At 43.2% G+C, this 21965-nt stretch overlaps 1 protein-coding gene across 1 annotated transcript in view; it reads right to left on the reverse strand.

Annotated features, from left to right (window-relative positions):
• The window catches only part of CNTNAP2 (contactin associated protein 2), a 2389242-nt gene that overhangs the window by 512611 nt on the left and 1854666 nt on the right, over positions 1-21965 (reverse strand). Inside the window, exon 14 of the mRNA XM_008258071.4 lies at positions 15053-15209. Within this exon, the coding sequence (XP_008256293.2) occupies positions 15053-15209 (157 nt within the window). The remainder of the gene's footprint in view (positions 1-15052; positions 15210-21965) is intronic.

Raw genomic sequence — 21965 nt, forward strand, 5'->3', positions numbered from 1 at the left:
CAAATCACTTTTATGGGCACACTTTGTAAGTTATCTGCAGGGTTCTTCTACCAGTCATCCTTCACACTATGCCAATAGGAGGGAAAAATAAAGTTTTGTGGAGCCCTTTCAATGACATCCCCACAGCCAAAAGGAAGCCATCAATTTTCTATTGCTGCTGTAGCAAATTACCACCCACCAAGTGGCTCAAAACACCACCAATTTATTATCTTACAGTCCCGAGGGTTGGACTTCTGACATGGGGGTGAGCAGGGCTGCCGTCCTCTCTGGAGGCCCCTCCGCGGGAGAATTCAGGATGCCCGCCTTCCAGGGTCCCTTCCTCTGTCTTCAGAGCCAGCAGCTGAGCACCGCCCTGGCCCTCCTTCTGCCTGACCACCGCCAGGAAAGGTCCTCCGTTTCAAGGTCTTGTGTGATTAGATGACCTCCCCCCACCCCCATCAACACCACAGGACAATCTTAATTCAAGGTCTGACCCTGAATTATAACTCCAAGATCGCTTCTGCCAGGTAAGGCAGACTATCCCAGACTCTGGGCTGTGGGATGAAAGCATCTTGGGACCATCGTCCTGCCTCACTTGCTGACCTAAGGTGAAGGCCGGCCCTTCCCAGAGCTGGCAGAGATGGGCAGCTACGCATCCTCACAAATGCTCATTCCTGTAAACTTCCCAGATGCCTTGTATCTCCATTTTGAAAATTTCTTTTCCTGCATACAGATAGCAATCAATTTCATCTTAATTCTAAATGTCAAATTAGCCTAAGATGACAAGCATGCATCCTGAAAATGAATAGGTATTTCACATCACATACGGTAACATAGGATGTGCACGAGACAGGACACTCTCTCCTTATGTATTTGCACACCTGAGTGTGGATATCAGTATACAACATGCTTTTTTTAAAACTCTTTGTTAAATGGCCTTACTATGTAGCCCATTTCCAGTTTTTGCTGTGTGTAATAAAACTATATACAAAGACTAAAGTAGAGATGTGTGTGTGTATGTGCGTGCGTGTGCAACTAGGTTTATTACTCAAGGCAAATAGAAATTTTATAAACACTGAAAAAGAAATAGAAAAATCTGAATCACTAAAGTGCTACAAACTAAGTCAAATCACAAATAGTCACTGAATAACTGCTAAGCAGTAGTCACAAAGTGTTTGCAAACATGCAATGGGGCATGACACTTGGCCGGCTGAGGATTCAAGGGAAAGACAGACAGGGAAATAACTAGAGAAAGGCAGCAAATATCTTCATGATAATTGTCATTTGCTTCGAGAGCCCCAGGAAGTACTTTAAAGAGAAGACTTTTACTGGAAGCCAGGGATGTGGGCAAAGGGAAGGAGATCTCCCTGGGGAGGGGCAGAGAAGCTGGGTCTGCAGGAGAGTGATGTTTAAAAGGCAGCTGTGTGAAGGTTGTCCGAGGCGCATGCAAAAGGAAAGCAATGCAAAAGCAGCAATGTTCCTTGAGTGTCCACCCTGTAGAGTAAGGCAAAGCAGAGAAGGTGAAGCGAGGAGAGGCTTTGCAGCTTCCCAGGCAGTTACTGAAGGAGCCTGGACGTTATTCCCGAGGGTGCAGGGGCTATGGAGGGGATGAGCAGAGGGTTAGCCTGACCCTCCCAAGCAATTAGCCCAGTTGCATCCCAATGCTCATTTGTCCTCTAATGGAACTTCCACTTTCAGTGGGGTGTGTTCTTCCCCAGTTAAAGGCCACATAACTGTGCTGAGTTGTGGTGGTTTAACTAAAGGTCCAGCAGATGACACGTATTTAGAACTGACGTCAAAGTCAATTTCAGTGGGAGAGAGTGTGCCCTCTCCCCCCCTCCCCCCTTCACCCCCTTCTCTTCTTTCCACTTGGGATGTGACTGTGATGGCTGGTGAACAAGGAGCCATGTTGGATCCAGAGGATCATATAAAATCTGAAGGAGCTGGAACAAAGAGCTAGAAGGAACATGGGCTTCCTTTATACAACAGAGAATTTTATTTTGCTTAAGCATTTTTTAATTTGTCTAATCTGTGCAACTCAACATATTCTTAAATCTGGTTTTTCAACCTTGGCTATGCACTGGAAACCTCAGGAGTTTGCAAAATCAAGGCCAGCCAGAAATGATCCCCAGAGATTTCCATATAATTAATCTGAGTCAGGGTCTAATGACCAGTCACAGTTAAAGCTCCCCAAGTGGTCTGACTGTGAAGCCAGGCAGTGATAACCAGTGATGGAATTACAGGAGGGGAGTTCCAGGGCTGGACGCTAACTTGGAAGGTTGTGGCAATACCATGCTTAGGCTTACATCTAAAAGAAGGCAGTAGTCACCAACGGCCAGGTGTGTGTGAAAAGCCCAGGGGATGCAGAGTCCATGCAAGAGGTGTGGTGACAGCTTTGTAGTATGGGAGGCAATGGGGTTTTATGCGGGGGAAACTGGAGGGAGCAGATATTGCCAACACTTAGAGGGGACCCTAGCAGAGGTGGGGACAGTGGGGACAGTGTGACGAAGAGTTCCAGGTATGAGGGATTAGAGATTTCAGTAGGACACAGAGCAAACAAACAAAGGGGCTGCACCCCCATGGCACAGTCATAGTGAGCTTCAAAACTGCTTTGTCCACACTTGTTGTCTTTAACTCAGCGGCACGCCTTTTAGCCTGATCCTAGGGCTTGACTGGTATTGGGGAAGAGTGTAGTTTTTTGTTTTTTTTTCAGAAAATATAAGAGACCTGCTTCTTTTCAATGCCATGTAGAGATGGAAGCCAATCGGCAATAAGCTCCCCTTTGTCGGAATGCTACCTTGGATTTTAGTTCTGCTTTCCTCAAGACAACTAAAGAATCTATTCTGCTCCAGTCCATTTAACATTCTCTTGATAGGTGGTGTCTATCCCAGGAAACCGCAGCACTCTCTGAACATTTGACAGGCTCACACCTGATTAATCTCTCTCTCTTTCTTGTCATCAATATTGTTTGGGGGCAGTGGTCAAACTATATTGACACTTTGCTGAATCTTCTCCGGTGCCCAATTACCTTTCTGTCATGATACAATCCATGACGTGACAAGAGGGTTCTATGCCATGCCAAGCAGCTTGGCCCAAAATATCCCCGAGACAGTAGATAATATATCATTTTTATTCTTCCTCTGGAAACTAGGAGAGACATTTCCTTACACCCATTGCCTACAGGTATTTTAACTCACAGAGCTGCAGAAAACATAGTGGCACCAGAGGTAGCCTTAGAACTGGAGCTATCCAGCACCTACCTGAAGCAGGATGGGCCCTCCTGAGACTCCCTAGCTCATATGCCGAGGTAGATTCATCATGAAAAAGAGCAGAAGTTCTTGCCTGAGGCTGTTAACCCTGAGAGTGTAACTCCTAGACTTCCCAGGGATACCCTACAGAGAAACAGCTTTCTGGTGGGAAAACAGCCCAGTCAAGTCCTGCAGAGTTAGGTGTAAGGAAGAAAGCTGAAGCGGCCGTGCAGCCATCCTGAAAACCACTCTGACCCTACTCTGATACCAAGACACCTGCTTTGGGATGAAATGGAATTAAAGTTGAATTCCCTTTCTCCCCCTTGGCATCTGTTGACACCTTCTTCTTCTTTTTAACAAAGCTTAACTTAATGAAAGTGGTCTTTCTTAGATGCAAAGAGCATCTCCATTTACTTATCTAAAAGGAAATCATATCAAGTGCTGTCCATTTAACCTTTAATTTTATACATATATATATACATGCAAAGACATGCACACATGTTTATTTGAACGTCAACTATTGTTTCAGTGAGTTTAGCAACCAGAGTAATATTACTCATAACTGGTATCAGTACTTCTCAAAATATTGCATTGCTATACTATGTTAGAACAAGACCACTGAGTATTGGGACACTCTTGCTAGCTAAAACAGGATCCCCGGAGGATTAAAAGCATGAACATGAGTCCAAGAAATCAGATCAATGAGGAAGTCCTGTGTTGTGGTTGTAAGGCTGACAGTTTGAGTATTCTCAGACAAATCTACCAGTGCCCTGAGAAATCTCCACTTTGGAGCTAAAAGAACCAATAATAGGAACCCTTTTTCTTGATGCTACTGACAATCATTCTTCTGTCTGCTGTTTCCTAAGAGGATAATTTATTATTTTGCTGTATAATAGGATGCTGAAGGGTTTTTTAATTTTTAAACTATTTAAAATATCTTAATCAAACAGGTTAAATATGATCATGGCAAAACATTCAAAGAATTTTCAAGCCAAGCCATCCACAAAATTGTATACCCTTCATCCACTATGTTAACCAGTATTAGTGTAATTGCCCATGCAGGTATAACGGTTATAGTTTTATACACATTAAAGAAATACTGGGCTTGTGTTATGCACATTATTCTTCAACTTTCTTTTAGTACTTTCATCTTGACTATCTTTCCATGCTAGTGTTTAATTCTGTACTTCTGTCCTCTAACAGCCTTAAACCGTTATAATTATCTAACACTCTATTAATGAGCATTTCTGTTGTTTATGTGTTTATTTGGGCTTGTTTTGACTGCCACAAAACAAGTGAGGCCACATGTGTTTCTCTTTCTTCAAGAGGATTCACACCATATGGTAAGGGATTAAAAAATATGATGGTCAAGTTTTGATTGCAATTTCCAAATTGTCCTCAAAACGGTGGCACCAGTGCTGCTTTCCTGCCAGGAATTCATGGAGCGGCATGCCTCCAGCTCCACTGCCAAAGACCACGCACCTGCGGCGCTCATCACGCTGCCAACGAGATGCAGGTCTCAGCACCTTTCCCATGCGCTGTGAGGGAGCCTGGGCTATCTGTGAAGGCAGGCACCCCCACCACATCTATTTTATAAATGAGAAAGAGGCAGTGAGGTTCTCCTAGTTGGCTGGGGGTTGGAGAAGAGATAAAAACACAAGTTGTCCAACTGCAATGCAGAATCTCAACTACTTAAGCTACAGTGACCTCTCACACCCAAAAGTTTCTCAATCCAGGCCTTTCATGTGGGTGGTAGGGACCCAAGACCATTGCCTGCTGTCCCCCAGGAGCTACCTTAGCAGGAAGTGCTGGGAATCAAATCCTGGCACTCTGATGTGGGAAGCAAGTGCTTTAACCACTAGACTACAGGTCTGCTGCAAGATTTTTTTTAAATACCCATTGTCTGTTTTTTTCCTTTATTTTTCCTTTGTTAAGATGCTTGCCGTTGAAACTAAGAGTCCAAAGGTGTAAGGACTGCTTTTGCTTTGGGGATGGATGGGACGGGTTGTATGAGATTTCTAGCTCCCGAGGGGTCCCTTTGTGGCCTCTCCTGCTGGGGGGATCACCTGGTGGAAGTCAACATCTCCACAGTGCCTCAGCATCTGGAGATGATTGAAGCTTACTAGCCCTTGTGAAGGGGTTTTCTGGTTAAAAATGCAAATTGACCAGGATCTTGTCCATGCATGATTAGAGCTTGACCCCTCTGGATTTAAACTGTCCTGTGCCTGAGAACGAATCTTCCTTCTCTGCTATGTGGCTGTGTTTTTGTCCAGCCTCCCCCACGTGAAACAGTAGAAGGTCCAGTTTGCAGGCTTCCCGCTTCCCTGCCTCACAAGGAAAGACTGAAGCAAAACCAGACTGATACTGTCACTGTACATGCTTGGTCACATGTGTCACCCAGAGGATGCCCCCTCAGTGTGAGACCTTGACTTGGGAAATGCACCCAATTGGCTCAGGTCCACAGCAGATGGCACCCATGGCCTGAGACGCCATCACTTCTCCTGATGGAGGTAGGGCTAGGGATGGGCTCATTTGGAGGAGGTTGTGGTTTGGATCCAAATGCCCATGGCAGCCTTGGCATGGGCAGCCTCAGTAGTGAACACTGGGCTGAGATCCATGGCAGGAATCAGGGGGAGGGTGGGAGGACCTCTGGAGTCATGTTCCTGCCTTGTGTCCAGGAACAGCTGTTTCAAATTGCTGTTGCAAGTTTCTCTCAGTGCAATATTCTCTGTTAGGTCTAAGTTGTCAGTCAAGTCTTGCTAAAAGCCACAGTCTGGTTTCTGAGGCACAGGGGATGAATCAGGAGCTGACTTCCCTTCCTAAGAGCATCAGTGAGAATCGCAGATGGAGACAGCTGGAGCCAGCAGAAGGAGAAGCTCAGGATGGCAGTGTCAGCAGCAGGGGTGGTAACAGGCAATCAGCCATGAAGGCCAGTGTGCAAGAGCCCTGAGGACCTCTGGGGCCACACTACCAAAGACCAGGAGATAAATGGTAGGTGTGGGTAGGTGCAGTTTGAGGAGTACATACCAGAAACAGTAATAACAATGACAGTCAATTTTTGCTGAGCATACACGACTGAAATATAGATGTATCTTCTCACTTAAGAGTATTTCCTTACTTAAACTTGTATCTAGCACATGATGTAAATATCTTCTAACCACTACATTTGGAGGCTAAAGAAACAGTCATCGAGAACGTTTGTAACTTTCTGAAGGTTGCGGAGCTAGCAAATGACAGAACTAGCATTAAAAACCAGTTTACATCTAGAAAATAATTTGAGGAGTGTGTTGTTGGCCTAGCAGCTAAACCATCTGTGACCCACATTGGAGTGCCTGAACCTGATTCCTAGTTCCAGCTCCTGACTTCAGCTTCCTGCTAGTGCAGACCCTGGGAGACAGCAGTGATGCTCAGGTACCAACTCCCGCCACAATGTGGGCTTAGCTGGGTTATGTTTCTGGCTCCAGCAGCAGCCCCATCCAGCTAGAGGGCTCTGTAGGGAGTAAGCCAGCAGCTGAGAGCTCTCTCATCTCTGTCCAGTAAGCTAAAACATTTTTTTTTTGACAGGCAGAGTGGACAGTGAGAGAGAGAGACAGAGAGGAAGGTCTTCCTTTTTCCCTTGGTTCACTCCACAATGGCCGCTGCGGCCGGTGTGCTGCGGCCAGCGCACCACGCTGATCTGAAGCCAGGAGCCAGGTGCTTCTCCTGGTCTCCCATGCGGGTGCAGGGCCCAATCACTTGGGCCATCCTCCACTGTACTCCTGGGCCACAGCAGAGAGCTAGACGGGAAGAGGAGCGACTGGGACAGAATCCAGTGCCCTGACCAGGACTAGAACCCAGTGTGCTGGCGCCGCAGGTGGAAGATTAGTCTATTAAGCTGTGGCACCGGCCGCTAAAACAATTTTTAAAAAGAATAATTTGTATCTATTTATAATGAAGAATACTTTTAATGTAGAATTAAAACAATAACAGATTTTAAAAACCAAAGCAAGAGAATCATAAAGGCAAGTAAAAGTAGATATTTAAAAAGAAACTCCACATGCGTGCTGATAGCATTATGCACAGTGACTTAGGTCGTGGAAGCAATGCAAGTATCCACTGATGGGTGAAATGTGGAATATGCATACAATGGAAGATTATTCAATCTTACACAGGAAGGAAAATCTGACACATGCCACAAAATAGATGAACCATAATGAGGACATTATGCAAAGTGAAATAAGCTAGTCACAAAAAGGCAAAGATGTAATTATACTTCTATGAGGACTTACAGTAGTCAGAATCATAGAAACCAAAAACAGAATTGTGGGAGCCAGGGAGAGAAGAATGGGAGTTACTATTTAATAGGTGCAGTTTCAGTTTTGCAAGATGAAAAGAACTCTAGAGATGGATGGTGGTGATGGCAGCACAATACAGTGAATGGACTTAACTCCAGTGGAAAGAAAAGATGAAATCATGCAATTGGTAGTCCACGAGCTAAAAACTGAGTGGTGTTTCAGAATGAGTCTGGAGCTGCCTGCGGGGGCTTTGCATCACTGCTCTACCCCTTGCCAGTCCTGGGACTTTGGGAAAGAACTTAACCTCCCTGGGGCTCGGGTTCCTCATTTGTAAAATGTGGCTAAAATACCACATTCGTTGTAGAGTCAGCATGATCTCTAAATAACACAATACATTTTAGCCCTAGGAACAATGCCAACAATGTCGGGCCTATAATTAAAACTCAATAAATGTTCACTGTTATTTAAATAACATGAGGAATGGAAATGCACATATCAGTATTTCACTTTTAGTGAAAATATCCTGAAGACTTTGTAGAAAAAATGTCACTAAGAAGATTGAATCAGATTGTTTATAAATAACAAAAATGTATGATTCCCTTTCACATATTCAAAAACACTTAGCAGCTGGTTGTTGGATAGTAAGTTGACACAATCAAATATAAACTTGTGGCTTTTTAACACTGAAGAGAATCTTTGGTAAACTTCTCTCTGCTGCTGACCAAGGGTGGACAGGCATTATTTCTGGCCCTGGAAGAGAAAGGTCTCCAGACAAACCAGCCTGACTCAGGGCCAGCAGAATATCGCATAACCAGTTAGTATCTGGCCTCTCTAATATCAGGGTGGGAAAAGGTTACCAACTGCAACACAAAGGCTGTGCTAATGACTTTTCACCTCACTTTTATTTCCCATCCTATATGTATGTGCTCATCTTGGCTGGGACACAATAATCCAGAAATTCACAAGGACAATGAGAAAAGGGCACTCCAGCAACAAATGGCATTCCTTCACTGATAATTCCATTCTGGAATTGCTAATTTCAGATGTGATGATTTAGTTCATTGAGTCAGGCTGAGAGAGACCAGGAATTACCCAGCAGTGGGCACTTAGCTGAGACCAAGGCTTGCTTAATTAGGATTCTGGCACTGTAGGTGGGAATATTTACTATTGCTGTGAATAGTAAATCATAAATGTTAAATTACATTCAATCTCAGAAATAACTGTGCAAAAATTCTCACAGCATAGATAATCAGGCAATTATTGAGATAGTTATAGGACTCTCAGGCCATGGCAGCTTTGTTAAGAGGCCCAGTCATGCTCTCAGCTACAGTCTCATTTATCTTGGCTTCTTTTCTATGTGATTTACTCTAGTAAATAAGAATAAATGTTCAACCTATGTTTCAGAGTTCTTCAAAAGGAACATATAACATGTGGTCTATGGTATAAGCTTTAAAATTAAAACTTACCAAAAGCATGTCAAAATTTTAAATCCTCAAATCATTACCAAGATGAAAGCAATGGGTGAGCTCTTCCATGTTCATGGTTTTGTAGAACAACTTTGGAAGAGGAATTTAGATACATGGGTCTTTAGTCATCTCTCTGTTCCTCGTTTCAATGTAATTTTTGGAAAGTAAATCAAAATTTTCTGTGTTCCAATCTACATTTATGGTATTAGAAATGTGTAATGACTTTAGCAAGGGTTCTGTTCAATACTCAAACAATGATAAAATTGTATATTTTTCTACACTTATGAAATATTAACTTATGACAGCAGTTTGCCAAGATCTGTGCATGACTTGCGAAGTATTAGCAATCTGTATTTTGCCAAGAATAAAAACTCAGAAGTTAAATGTCCTGAGTTAGGCCACAAAGTGACAGAATGACATAGAAATTCGTTGTGGTCAGTCCACCCTAATCAAATGAGTCTTTGAGGTCAGATTATTGCAAGGAGCAACTTCATTAACTGGAACACATAGTTTGGAAGCATGGGATTCAACAGAACGTTGGTTTTTACCCTTCCCTCACAATCAATGTTGTCATGGCTATAGGTGCTAGATTTTCTTTTTTGTTCATCTCTCAGCAATGCTCCATGGTTAAACAGAAAGAAGTGCACTCTGGGTTGCCAGGGCAGTGTTCCTCAGGTCTCCTGGGGGGATGGGATTGCATGCAGGTTGCATGCAACGTCAGCTTCCTGCCTGTCCCTAGAGGGGAAACACTCCAAGACGATGTCTGCAAACAGCAGGCACCTGCACCCAGACTGCCTGCTGCCCTGGGTGTCTGATTCTCCCTCACTCTGTGGACCATTTGGGCTTGGGGACTCCAGGAGAACAATGGCTCCAGCACCTCTCTTGAGGGATGATGCAGTCAGGGACCTCTTGATGACCCCGGATTTCAGACCGTCTCCAATGGAGCGTATTCCATACACTGTCATGCGTGGAGTTGTGGAATTTGATTTGCAGCCTGCTGAACAGCAGGTGGAGAACATGAAGGACCTCACTTTCCACAGTTCATTTCTTATGATTCATTTGGAATCATTAAGAATAGCATAATTAAAAATTGAAAATAGTTATGTATCCCATCTTGCATAATTTATAAAATGTTTCAATTTCTATACACTATTTATAGCTCACAAAAGTCCCCCAACCAGATTCATTGTTATTATACAGACAACAAATCTATGTTTCAGGGAGGTTTTAAGCTGCTTATAAGCCTCTGTCCTAAACTGGCGAGTTTGGGCCTGGATGTAAGATCTTCCTGCTTCAAGATACGCTCACTCTTCACTGCTCCTGAACAAGCGGGACGTGCCTCCAGGAGCAACCCAATCCCTTCTGAGACATTTTAAAAGTCCGCATGGGAGACCCTTTGTCAGGTGGTGCTGTTGAATTTAAAGACCAATAATACATCTGCCAACACTTTCTTTCTTGGGTTATATAGGGAATAGCCTTGTAATAGCTGTTTGTTATACATGTACCTATTAATATTGTTGGTATGCTCAGAACGTGAGAATATTTCAAAAAGTTCCTGGCAAATGGAATTAAAAGATGTTTATTTTGTGGCAAAAATTTTTGAAATTCATGCATACCTTTTTCATAATGCACATTTTCTGTAAGTTTTCTGTAAACCCCTCATAGAGTGCCTGTTACGAGATGTCAGAGAAAGTTTACAGAAGCAAAGAAGTAAGGATGTCTTGGTTACTACTCAGCCATAAGTAAGAAAGACATCAGCAGTGACCAAGTCTCTGTGTAACTGTGAAACATACTTTAATCAAAAGCCTACCAGAGGGGCGGTGCTGTGGTGTAGCAGGTAAAGCTACCACCTACAGTGCCGGCATCCCATATGGGTGCTGGATCGAGTCCTGGCTGCTCCACTTTCGATCCAGCTCCCTGCTATGGCCTGGGAAAGCTGCAGAAGATGGCCCAAGTGCTTGGGTCTCTGCACCTGCATGGGAAACCAGGAAGAAGCTCCTGGCTCCTGGCTTTGGAATGGCCCAGCTCTGGCTGTTGTGGCCATTTGGGGAGTAAACCAGCAGATGGAACTCACTCTCTCTGTCTCTACCTCTCTCTCTGAAACTCTGTATTTCAAATAAATTAAATAAATCTTTAAAAAAAAAAAAGCTTGCCAGAGTGGGGATGAATTAGGTATGTCCTGTAGTAGGTTTTCTAAAATGTGATCTGGGGTGAGCTGGGGAGGATAGGGGTGGCACAACACTGCCACTGCTGCTGGGGATACTCCTACCCCATTTCAGAGGCACTGGGGTCAAATTCTAGCTCTGCTCTCTATCCCAGTTTCCTGCTAATGTGTACCCTTGGGGGCAGTGAGTGATGGCTCAAATATTTGGGCCCCTGCCACCCATGTGAGGGACCCACATTGAGTACCTAGCTCCTGGATTCCGCCTGGGGCATTTGGGGAGTGAACTAGCAGACTGGAGGTCTCTGTCTGTCTCTGTGCATTTCAAATATAAATAAATAAATAAGAGTATTTTTGAAATGTTTCAGAGGCAAGTATGTTTCTCTAAAATCTATATGTGTTACCTGTAATTCTACTGATGGTGCCCCTCTGGATTTAGACAGAAAAATTAGGCTTGGGCCTCAAACTTAATATTTTACAAACTGAACTTAACACCCACCCCCTCTCCTGAGCCTGATATATGGCTTTCCATCCACTCCATTTCTAGGAGCCCACCCGGACTCCTCTTTCCTTTCCCAGCCATCAACATCAGATCCTATGGATATCATTTCCCAAATATTTCAAATGTGTTCCCTCATTTTGCATATCCTGCCATCCTTTGTCTCAAGTCCTCAATGGTTTTCAAGGGCGATTGCAGCATTCTCTTGCCTCTGCCTTAAAGGGCTGCTCTGGCAGGAAGTCCAAACTTCTGAGCCCCTGAGCAGAAGGGAGGCCCTGGTGCCGTTGTGCTTACATACTTAGCCTGCCTGTGGCTCCTCCTTTCCTTTGCAGGGGTCATTCCAGAGCTACTGCACTGACTTAGCTCCTTCATGCTACTCCTCCAAGACCACCGGGCAAGGAAGCGTGCGCCAGGCAGACTTCTCTTTTGAGCATGCCTCTTTCTCTGAGATGTCCTTACTTGTCTTCACTACCTCAGGCTGACATTCTCTTCTATCAGTCCCTGTGGGATCCTCTGACACTGACTGTGTTATGCTGGGCATTTTTAAAAAAGATTTATTGATTTATTTGAAAGGCAGAATTTAAGAGAGAGATAGAGATAGAGATGTAGAGAGAGATAGAGAGAGAGAGAGAGAAAGAATGAATCTTCCATCTGCTGGTTCACTCCCCAGATGGCCGCAATGGCCGGAGCTACGCCAATCCCGAAGCCAGGAACCAGGAGCTTCTTCTGGGTCTCCCACATGGGTGCAAGGGCCCAAGCACTTGGGCCATCCTCTGTGGCTTTTCCAGGCCATTAGCAAGGGCTGGATGGGAAGTGGGGCAGCTGGGCCTCCAACCAGGACGCCAGCGCTGCAAGCCACTGCTGCAATGAACTGAGCCACAGTGCTGACCCCTGTGCTGTCCATCTGTGTGTTTCCCTTCAGCTAGTGCTTGGCCATGTTCTGGTGATCACTGTATCCCTGAGCTCTTATGCTGATATCTGATAGAAGCAGGTTGCCCTGGGGCGTAGGCAGTAGGTCTTCCTCTCCCTGCGACCCTCAGCTCTCCTCCGTGAGGGGCAAGAAGGATGGAGCAGTGGTGGTGGAGGCAGCATGTGTCAGGTTGCCTGCATGAGGAACCAGCTGGGACAGTTCTGGTTAGGGAGGCAGCACTCAGAGCAACTCCCCGCCCAGGCAGGAGTCACGGCAGAATACACAAATGGATGGATCACAGCGGCAGTCTGCCAGACTTGCTGTACAACATACAGATGGTGAAGAATGACAACAACATGAATCAGGCCGAGTTTCCTGCTCATGTCATTCACTGCTTTATCCCCGGGGCTAAGTGGAGTCTCTGACACGTAGATGTCCAATCAATATTAAATGAATGACTGACTGACAGTGAAAGAATGAGAAGTTAACTTCAAAACCCGGGCCCTTTCAGTTGCTTTCTCTTGGCTTCCAGACTTTCTATAGGGTGTGCACAAGGCTATGTGTATATGTGTATACATATCTTTCATATAAAATTAAAATTGAGTAGCACGTTCTCTTTATAAATAATTACAAATAAAGCAGCTGGTATTGTGTTGCTTGCAATGCCAGCACCCCACATTGGAATGGTGCTTCTGGTTCAGCTCCCTGGGAAAGTAGCAGAAGATGGCCCAAGTCCTTGGGTCACTGCCACCCACATGGGAAGCCCAGTTGGAGTCCCAGGCTCCTGGCTTTGGCAGGGCCTACTTCTGGCTATTGTGGCTTTTTGAGGGGTGAACCAGCAGATGGAAGATTTCTCTCTTGCTCTCTCTCTCTCTCTCCCTCTTTCTCTGTTTCTCTGTCTTTCAAATACACACACACACACATATATAAATATATATAATGTATTTTTTTAATAAAATGAATGATAGCTTTGTACAAGTATTTTACACACAGAAATTTTAAGCCATTGAAATGCACAGCTTTGGTGATTTATTCCAGCTAGTAAAAGAAGCATGGGTTTTGGAAAATGAGTAGACATTGTTAAATAAAATTTATAGGTTCGGAGTACACCAGGCCCAAGAGACCAAACCAAATGGGAGTCGCTCATGCTGAGGTTCCAAGCCAGCCAGCCATAGTTAAGCTGTTCATCAGACTGTCAGAGACATCAGGAGAAAGAGATACAGTAGTCCAGTACCCAAGCAATCCAGTTTTGGCTGGCATGATAAGAAAATCTCCTCCGCTTTATCCCTTACGAAAAAGTCAGCTGAAGTAATGTGATGTGAGTAGTCGGGTTTTTCTTCCTCTGTTGTTCAGTGTTTCTGCCTTATGAAACCATTGCTCTGCTAGTGCCCAGTGGGGGCGCTCATCATTTCCTAGAATGGCGGCTGCCTTGATTCATGAATTGCCAAAAGCCAATTAAATTTATAACCCAATTTGTTGCCATTGTGCCTTCTGACAACAGCCTACCTGCGCGTCACATAGCTTTACATTCTGAGAATTTGCTTTCAGTTCACTGGCAGGATGAACATGTCTTAGAAACTGTCCTTGCCCACAGCGTAGGGCAGGAGGCAGACTGAAGCAGACGCGGCCCACGAGGAAACCCAGGGCTCAACTGTGCAGAGGCGGGGACCCAGCACACAGAGCCCTTCCGGGCTCTAAAACTGTAGGAAGGCAGCGCTGCATTGTGCGCTTCTGGGGGAAACATACTAAAGTTTAGATCCTTTCTCCTTAAACTTTTGGGCCTTTTATTTAAACAAACAAACAAAGAAACAAACAAACAAAAAACAACAACAGGGAATGACAGCCGATTTTATCTTTCTCTACTACTGAAGCAGACCTAGCCATTTACTGCAAAGCAGGACAAAAGCCAGCAGAGGGATGAAAGAAACCCAAAATAGATCTTTCTTGAACTGATTTGTATCAGTTATACACAGTGCAGTGAAGGGAAAGACAGGTAAGCACTTGCTGTAGACAGGAGAAAAGAATGATCCCTACCCCCCACTGAGGCTGTTGTTCTGTTTTGTTTTGGTCCTGAGACTCAAAGCAAACATCACAGCAGGTGGTAGCACTCCCCAGGAGACATCACTGACCAGGCACCCTCCCTGCACACATATGGGCTTGCTGCCAGGCCACTCTCTCTGTTCTTCCACAGCATGTTTTATAATGCAAATCACTGTCTACATCATGGCTCATTATTTTCCTTTCTGAATAAAATATGAACACATCAATTATGTGTCAGCCCATTCCTAAAGGCAAACCCTTGTCACACTGACCTCTTTCTGCTTTTATATTTTTCAGTATCTTCCTGAAATTTGTCAGCTGGGTGAGTTCCAAACCTTCTTACCCATTCTCTTTTTTTTTTCCAGCACTTTTCAAACTTCCCCCTCTATCTAATTAGCATGATGTCAAGGCACATTGCTGGGGCCGGGGCGGGAAGGGGTTGCCCTTGGTTGAGCTGATGGCAGGTGGTACTCACCACTGCTTGTAATCGGCGTCGCAGTTACAGTAGTACTTGGGGTCTGTGCAGTTACGCTCAATGCCACAGGCACACTTCTGAATGCCAGGCCCGGAGCCTCCCCAGTAGTAGTGCTTCTCATTGGCTTTGCCAACCCACCAAGTGTAAGGACTTCCATCTACAAGAAAGGGGGAAGGCACATTGAGAAACAGATCTGGCTTCAGTCATTATCATGCCATACTTACACCCATTCACCCCAAGACAGGTATTGTTCTCTGAGCACTGAATGTCCCCACCTCTCTTAAAAATAAAGTTATTTCAATAATAGAATATTTAATTAAAAAACTTCAGAAGAAGTAGAAAACACAAAAAAGGGAAAAAGCTTTCATGTTCATAAGTTGGAGGAATTAATACCACCAGAATGTTCATACTACCCAAAGCAATTCACAGATTCAATTGATTCTAAACAAAATACCAAGGACATTCTTCTCAGATCTATAATTCATATGCAAACACAAGAGATCCCAAATAGCCAAAGTAATCCTGAACATTAAAAACAAAGCTGAAGGTACCACAATACCAGATTTCAAGTTTTAATCAAATAGGCCTGGCACTGGCATAAAAATAGACATGTGGATCAATGAAACAGATTAGAAGCCCCAGAAATTAACTCATATGTCTGTAATTCACTAATTTTTGACAAAAGAGTTAAAATCACTCCCTGGAGAAAGGAAAATTTCTTTAGTAAATGGTGTTGGCAAAACTGGATCTTTACATGCAAAAGTATGTAACAAGATCCCTACCTTACACCCTATAAAAAATCAACTCACAAGAGATCAAGAATCTAAATCAAACTGCTAAAGGAAAACAGAGCGGAAACACTGCAAGACATTGACCTAGGCAATGACTTCTTGGATAAGACCCCAGAAGCACAGGGAATAAAATAAAACATAGCCAGGTGAGATTAAATCAAGGTAAAGAAGCTTCTCAGCAAAGTGAAGAGGCAACACACAGAATGAGAGAAAATATTTTCAAACTATATGCCTCATAAAAGATTGCTATCCAGAATATATAAGGAGTCCAAGAAACTCAACAACAACAAAAGAAACAATCCAGTTAAGAAATGGGGTGAGGATACGAACAGGTGTTTTTTCAAAGAATGAAACACAAATGTCCAATACACACATGAAAGGATGCTCAGGGTCACTAGTCATCTGGGAAACGCAAATCAAAACCATAATGAGGTTTCACCTCACCCCAGTTAGAATGACTATCATCTACAAATCAAAAAATAATAAAAGTTGCTGGGGATGTGGGGGAAAAGCTACCCTAATACATGGCTGGTAGGAGGTAAACTAATGCAACCACTATGGAAGATAGTATGGAGATTCCTCGGAAATCTGAAAACAGATCTACCGTATGACCCAGCCATCCCACACCTGGGAATTTACCTAAACGAAATGAAATCAGAATATGAAGAGTTCATTTGTGGCGAAGCCAAGATGTCGGTATACCAAAAAGACATTCTGAGTTGCAGGGGGAAAATAGATTGTTAATAAAGAAAGGGGATACAGGCTGGCGACAGAGCCCTAGTTTTGAGCAGAGAAGCCCAGGAATCCAGCAGAGACTGAGTAGGACCACACAGAGGGGGCAGAGAGTCACAGAGACACAGCAGAGGTGTGATGGAGAAGCAAAACAGGACGAGTGATGCCATTCCCTCCCTCCCTCCCCAGGCAGACCAGGTGAGGCATGAGGTCGCAAGTGGGAGAGCTGGGTAAACTGTGCTTGAAATTCCAAGAGGGAAGAATAGGGGAATAGATAGAGAACTCGGGCACACCTCTGAGGTGCCCATCTGCATCTCCCCCTCCCCACAACTGGACCTGCAGCTGGCTGGGAGAAGCCATTTTGTCTGTTTACATCTCCTAATGTAAACAGGGTGCTACTGCATTTGTCTCCCATGCACATGCCCATCAATTGTGGGGGCCACTTCACCACACCCCACTCAACTCACCTGGGAATGAGGATCACAACATTTCAGAGTAATCCCCTCCCGCCACCACATGAGCTGTACAATGTGGAGAAGTTCTAAACATTGAAATCCTAGCTCCTTTCACACACTAGAGCATGGCCCAAGTAGGTGGGGCTTAGTGCACAAGAGCTCTCCTATCTGCCCCCATCACCATCCAGAAGTGAGCAGGACTTCCAGAGGCCGGGTTCTGTATTTCCACTGGCAATGCACAGACACATAGCAGAAGGAAGTCTTGCCAACAGCACCAAGACATGTATTAAAGATAAAAGGAACCAGAAATGCTGAAAAACTAGGTGGGGGGTGGATTTTAATAAGACTAAGGAAGACAGTATTAGCCCCAGAATGGAACACTACATCACCTCTTCAATAACAGAAGCAGAAGAGATTGAGGATATGCCAGAAAGGGAATTCAGAAAATTAATCTTCAGGTTACTTAGAAGCAATCAGAAACAAATTCATGACCTAAATGAAAAGTGTTCCCAAGAAATTGAGATATTGAAGAGAAATCAGAATGAAATTCTAGATATGAAGAATCCAATAAAGCAAATAAAAAATACAGTGGATATTCTCAGAAATAGAATAAATGAAACAGAAGAATGAATGTTAGAACTAGAAGACACATTTCTGGAAATAACTCAGTCAGACCAAACAAAACACAAAATCAGGAAATTGAAAAACAAGGTTGTCGATCTGCAAGATTCTATCAAACAATCCAACATACAGATCCTAGGAGTTCCAGAAGGCATCAAAACAGAGAAAGGATTAGAAGGCCTTTTTAATGAAATAATAACATAGAACTTTCCCCTTCTGGAGAAAGAAAGACACATTCAAATTCAGGAAATATGCAGAACTCCCAACAGACAGACCAGAAAAGATCCTCACCTCGACACATAGTGGCAAAGCTCTCCTCAGTAACACATAAAGAGCCTAAAATGTGCATGAGAGAAACACCAAATCACATATAGAGAAAACCTGATTAAACTCACCCCAGACTTCTTTTTTTTTTTTTTTTTTTTGACAGGCAGAGTGGACAGTGAGAGAGAGAGACAGAGAGAAAGGTCTTCCTTTGCCGTTGGTTCACCCTCCAATGGCCGCCGCGGCTGGCACGCTGCGGCCGGCGCACCGCGCTGATCCCATGGCAGGAGCCAGGAGCCAGGTGCTTTTCCTGGTCTCCCATGGGGTGCAGGGCCCAAGCACCTGGGCCATCCTCCACTGCACTCCCTGGCCACAGCAGAGGGCTGGCCTGGAAGAGGGGCAACCGGGACAGAATCCGGCGCCCCGACCGGGACTAGAACCCGGTGTGCCGGCGCCGCTAGGCGGAGGATTAGCCTAGTGAGCCGCGGCGCCGGCCACCCCAGACTTCTTATCACAAACCCTACAGGCAAGGAGAGAATGGCAAGACAGACTCCAAGTCTTAAGAGAAAAAAAAACTGTCAACCCAGATTACTGTATCCTGCAAAACTCTCATTTATGATGGAGAAATAAAGATCTTCCACAGAAAATATAAATTGAAACAATTTGTAAGTACTCGCCCAGCCCTAGGAAAGTTGTTCAAACATGTGCTACACACAGAAACAAGAACATCACTGGAAAAGTAGATAATCACCCAACAAAAAAAAACAAATGAAATCCAAAGTACATAAACAGAACTATTTAGAGAAATATGGCAGGGCAAAGTCAGTACTTAACAATAGTAACACTGACTATAAATGGTCTCAACTCCCCAGTTAAAACACACAAACTGGCTTAACGGATTAAAAAAGGAGATCCATCTAGTTGCTGCTTACAAAAAACAAATCTTAACAACAAAGATGCTTGCACACTGAAAATGAAAGGATGGAAAAAGATAATCCACGCTAATAGAAACCAAAAAAAAGCTGGTGTGGCCATCTTGATATCAGACAAAATAGACTTTAACACAAAAACCATCAAGAGAGACAAAGAAGAACACTATATAATGATCAAAGGATCAATTCAACAGGAAGATGTGACCATTATGAATGTATATGCACCCAACCACAGGGTACCTGCTATTTAAAAGAAATGTTAAAAGATTTAACGGGAGATATAGATCCAAATACAATAGTGGTGGGGAACTTCAATACCCCACTCTCAGCAAGGGACAGATCAACAAAACAGAAAATCCTAAGGAAAACAACAGAGTTAATCGACACCATAGACCAAATAGACCTAGCTGATATCTACAGAACCTTCCACCCTACAGCCAAAGAGTATGTATATTTCTCTCCAGTACATGGAACATTCTCTAGGATTGACCACATGCTAGACCATACAGCAAGTCTCAGCAAATTAAAAAAAATTGAAGTTATACCATGCATCTTCTTGAATCACAATGCAATGAAGCTAGAAATCAGCAACTCAATAATCATTACAACATATGCAAAAAAATGGAGAATGAACATTTTAGTGAATGAACAGTGGATCATAGAAGAAATAAAAGAGATAGCAAAAAATTTCTAGAAACAAATGAAGATGACAATACAACATACCAAAATTTGTGGGATACAGCAAAAGCAGTGTTAAAAGGAAAGTTTATAGCAATTGGTGCTTACAACAAGAAACTGGAAAGGTACCAAATAAATGAACTATTTATGTACCTCAAGGATCTAGAAAAAATAAACAGCAAACTTAACCAAAACCAGTAGAAGGAAAGACATAATTAAAATTAGAGAAGAAATCAATCAAACAAAATTGAAACCAAAAAGCAATACAAAAGATCAGCAAAATGAAGAGCTGATTTTTTGAAAAAATAAAAAAATTGACACTCCATTGGCCAACTAACCAAAAAAAGGAGAGAGAAGACCCAAATCAATAAAATTAGAGATGAAAAAGGAAATTTAGCAACAGATACCACAGAAATAAAAAGAATCATCAGAAATTACTACACAGAGCTGTATGCCAACAAACTGAGAAACCTAGAAGAAATGGGCAGATTCCTTGAGACATACAACCTAAATTGACATACAATCTTAATTGAGCCATGAAGACATAGAAAACCTAAATAGACCCATAACTAAATCAGAAATTGAATCAGTAATAAAGGCCCTCCTAACAAAGAAAAGCCCAGGAGTAGATGGGATTCACTGCTGAATTCTACCAAACATTTAAAGAAGAACTAACTCCTATTCTTCTCAAGTTATTCAAAACAATTGAAAGAGAGAGAATCCTTCCAAATTCTTTCTATGAAGCCAGCATCACTTTAATACCTAAAATCCAGAAAAGATGCAACAGAGAAAGAAAACTACAGACCAATCTCCCTGATGAACATAAATACAAAAATCCTTAACAAAATTCTGGTCAATTGAATTCATCAACACATCAGGAAAATTATTCACCCGGACGAACTGGGATTTATCCCTGGTATGCAGGTATGGTTCAACATTTGCAAATCAATCAATGTGATACACCACATTAACAAACTGCAGAAGAAAAACCATATGATTATCTCAATAGATGCAGAGAAAGCATTTGATAAAATACAACACCCTTTCATGATGAAAACTTTAAGCAAATTGGGTATAGAAGGAACATTCCTCAACACAATCAAGGCAATCTATAAAACCCATGGCCAGCATCCTACTGAATGCAGAAAAGCTGGAAGCATTTCCACTGAGAACATGGGAAGCAGTCCACACAGCAGACTCCTAGAATGACAAACACCCTAAACAGCACTCTGACCTCAGAATCATCCCCTAAGGCATTTGGACCTGACTGAAAATCCCATGAGAGCATTTCAGGCATGGAAAGCCAAGACATAGTTTCAAAAGTGGTTCTGCAATGAAAGATCTCTGTGAGACCCGAGTGGAAAGAAGGGGCCATCAAAGAAGGATGCACTTTTCTCTGAAGGGAGGTGAGAACTTCCACTTTGCATATGGCCCTGTCTAAATACCAATGGAGTTTGTGGACTCAAAAGGCTTCCACCCTTCACCTGCATGGGAGACCAGGAGGAAGCACCTGGCTCCTGGTTTTGGATCAGCGCAGCGCGCCAGCTGTAGTGGCCATTTGAGGAGTGAACCAACGGAAGGAAGACCTTTCTCTCCGTCTCTCTCTCTCTTTCAATAACTCTGCCCAAAAAAAAAAAAAAAAGGCTTCCATAGCCTTGGCAGCTCATGTCAAGAGCCTCGGGTGGTCACTGACATTAAAAATAAGAGTGTTAATTGTTAAATCAACAACAGGAGTCACTGTGCACCTGCTCCCCATGTTGGACCCCTGTCCTTAATGAGGTTTACTGTGAGAATTAATAGTAAAACTTTTCTTCAAACTGTGCTTTATACTTTGTGTGTCTGTGTGGGTGCAAACAGCTGACATCTCTACTTAGAATAGACTTGGTCTTCTGTATATAAAGTCAATTAAAAATGAATCTTAATGAAAAATGTAATGGGAGAGGGAGTAAGAGGTGGGATGGGAGTGGGGTGGGAGGGCAGGAATGGGGTGAAGAAACACTATATCCCTAAAAGCTGTACCTATGAAATTTGTTTTCATTAAATAAAAACCTTCAAAAAAAAAAGAGCTACATGTACTCCAACTTTTATAGCAGCTCAATTCACAATAGCTAAGATATGGGATCAGCCCAGATGTCCATTAACAGATGACTGGATACAGCAAATTTGGTAAATATACACGATGGATTTCAGCCATAAAAAAGAATGAAATCCTATCTTTTGCACCAAAATGGGTGCAATTACAGACCATTATGCTTAGTCAAATCCGTCAGTCCCAAAAAGACAAATATCATACACTTCCTCAGATTTATGGTAACATATATGGAACAGTAAAAAAAAGTAATGTATCTGAATGAACTTGATATCTTGAGATTTTTTTATTGTTTATAGCCCTGCCTATACTTCTGAGGAATGGTGGTTTTTCCTACTTACTACTTGTTGA

Source organism: Oryctolagus cuniculus, chromosome 3, assembly GCF_964237555.1.
Source record: "Oryctolagus cuniculus chromosome 3, mOryCun1.1, whole genome shotgun sequence".
Classification (NCBI taxonomy): domain Eukaryota; kingdom Metazoa; phylum Chordata; class Mammalia; order Lagomorpha; family Leporidae; genus Oryctolagus; species Oryctolagus cuniculus.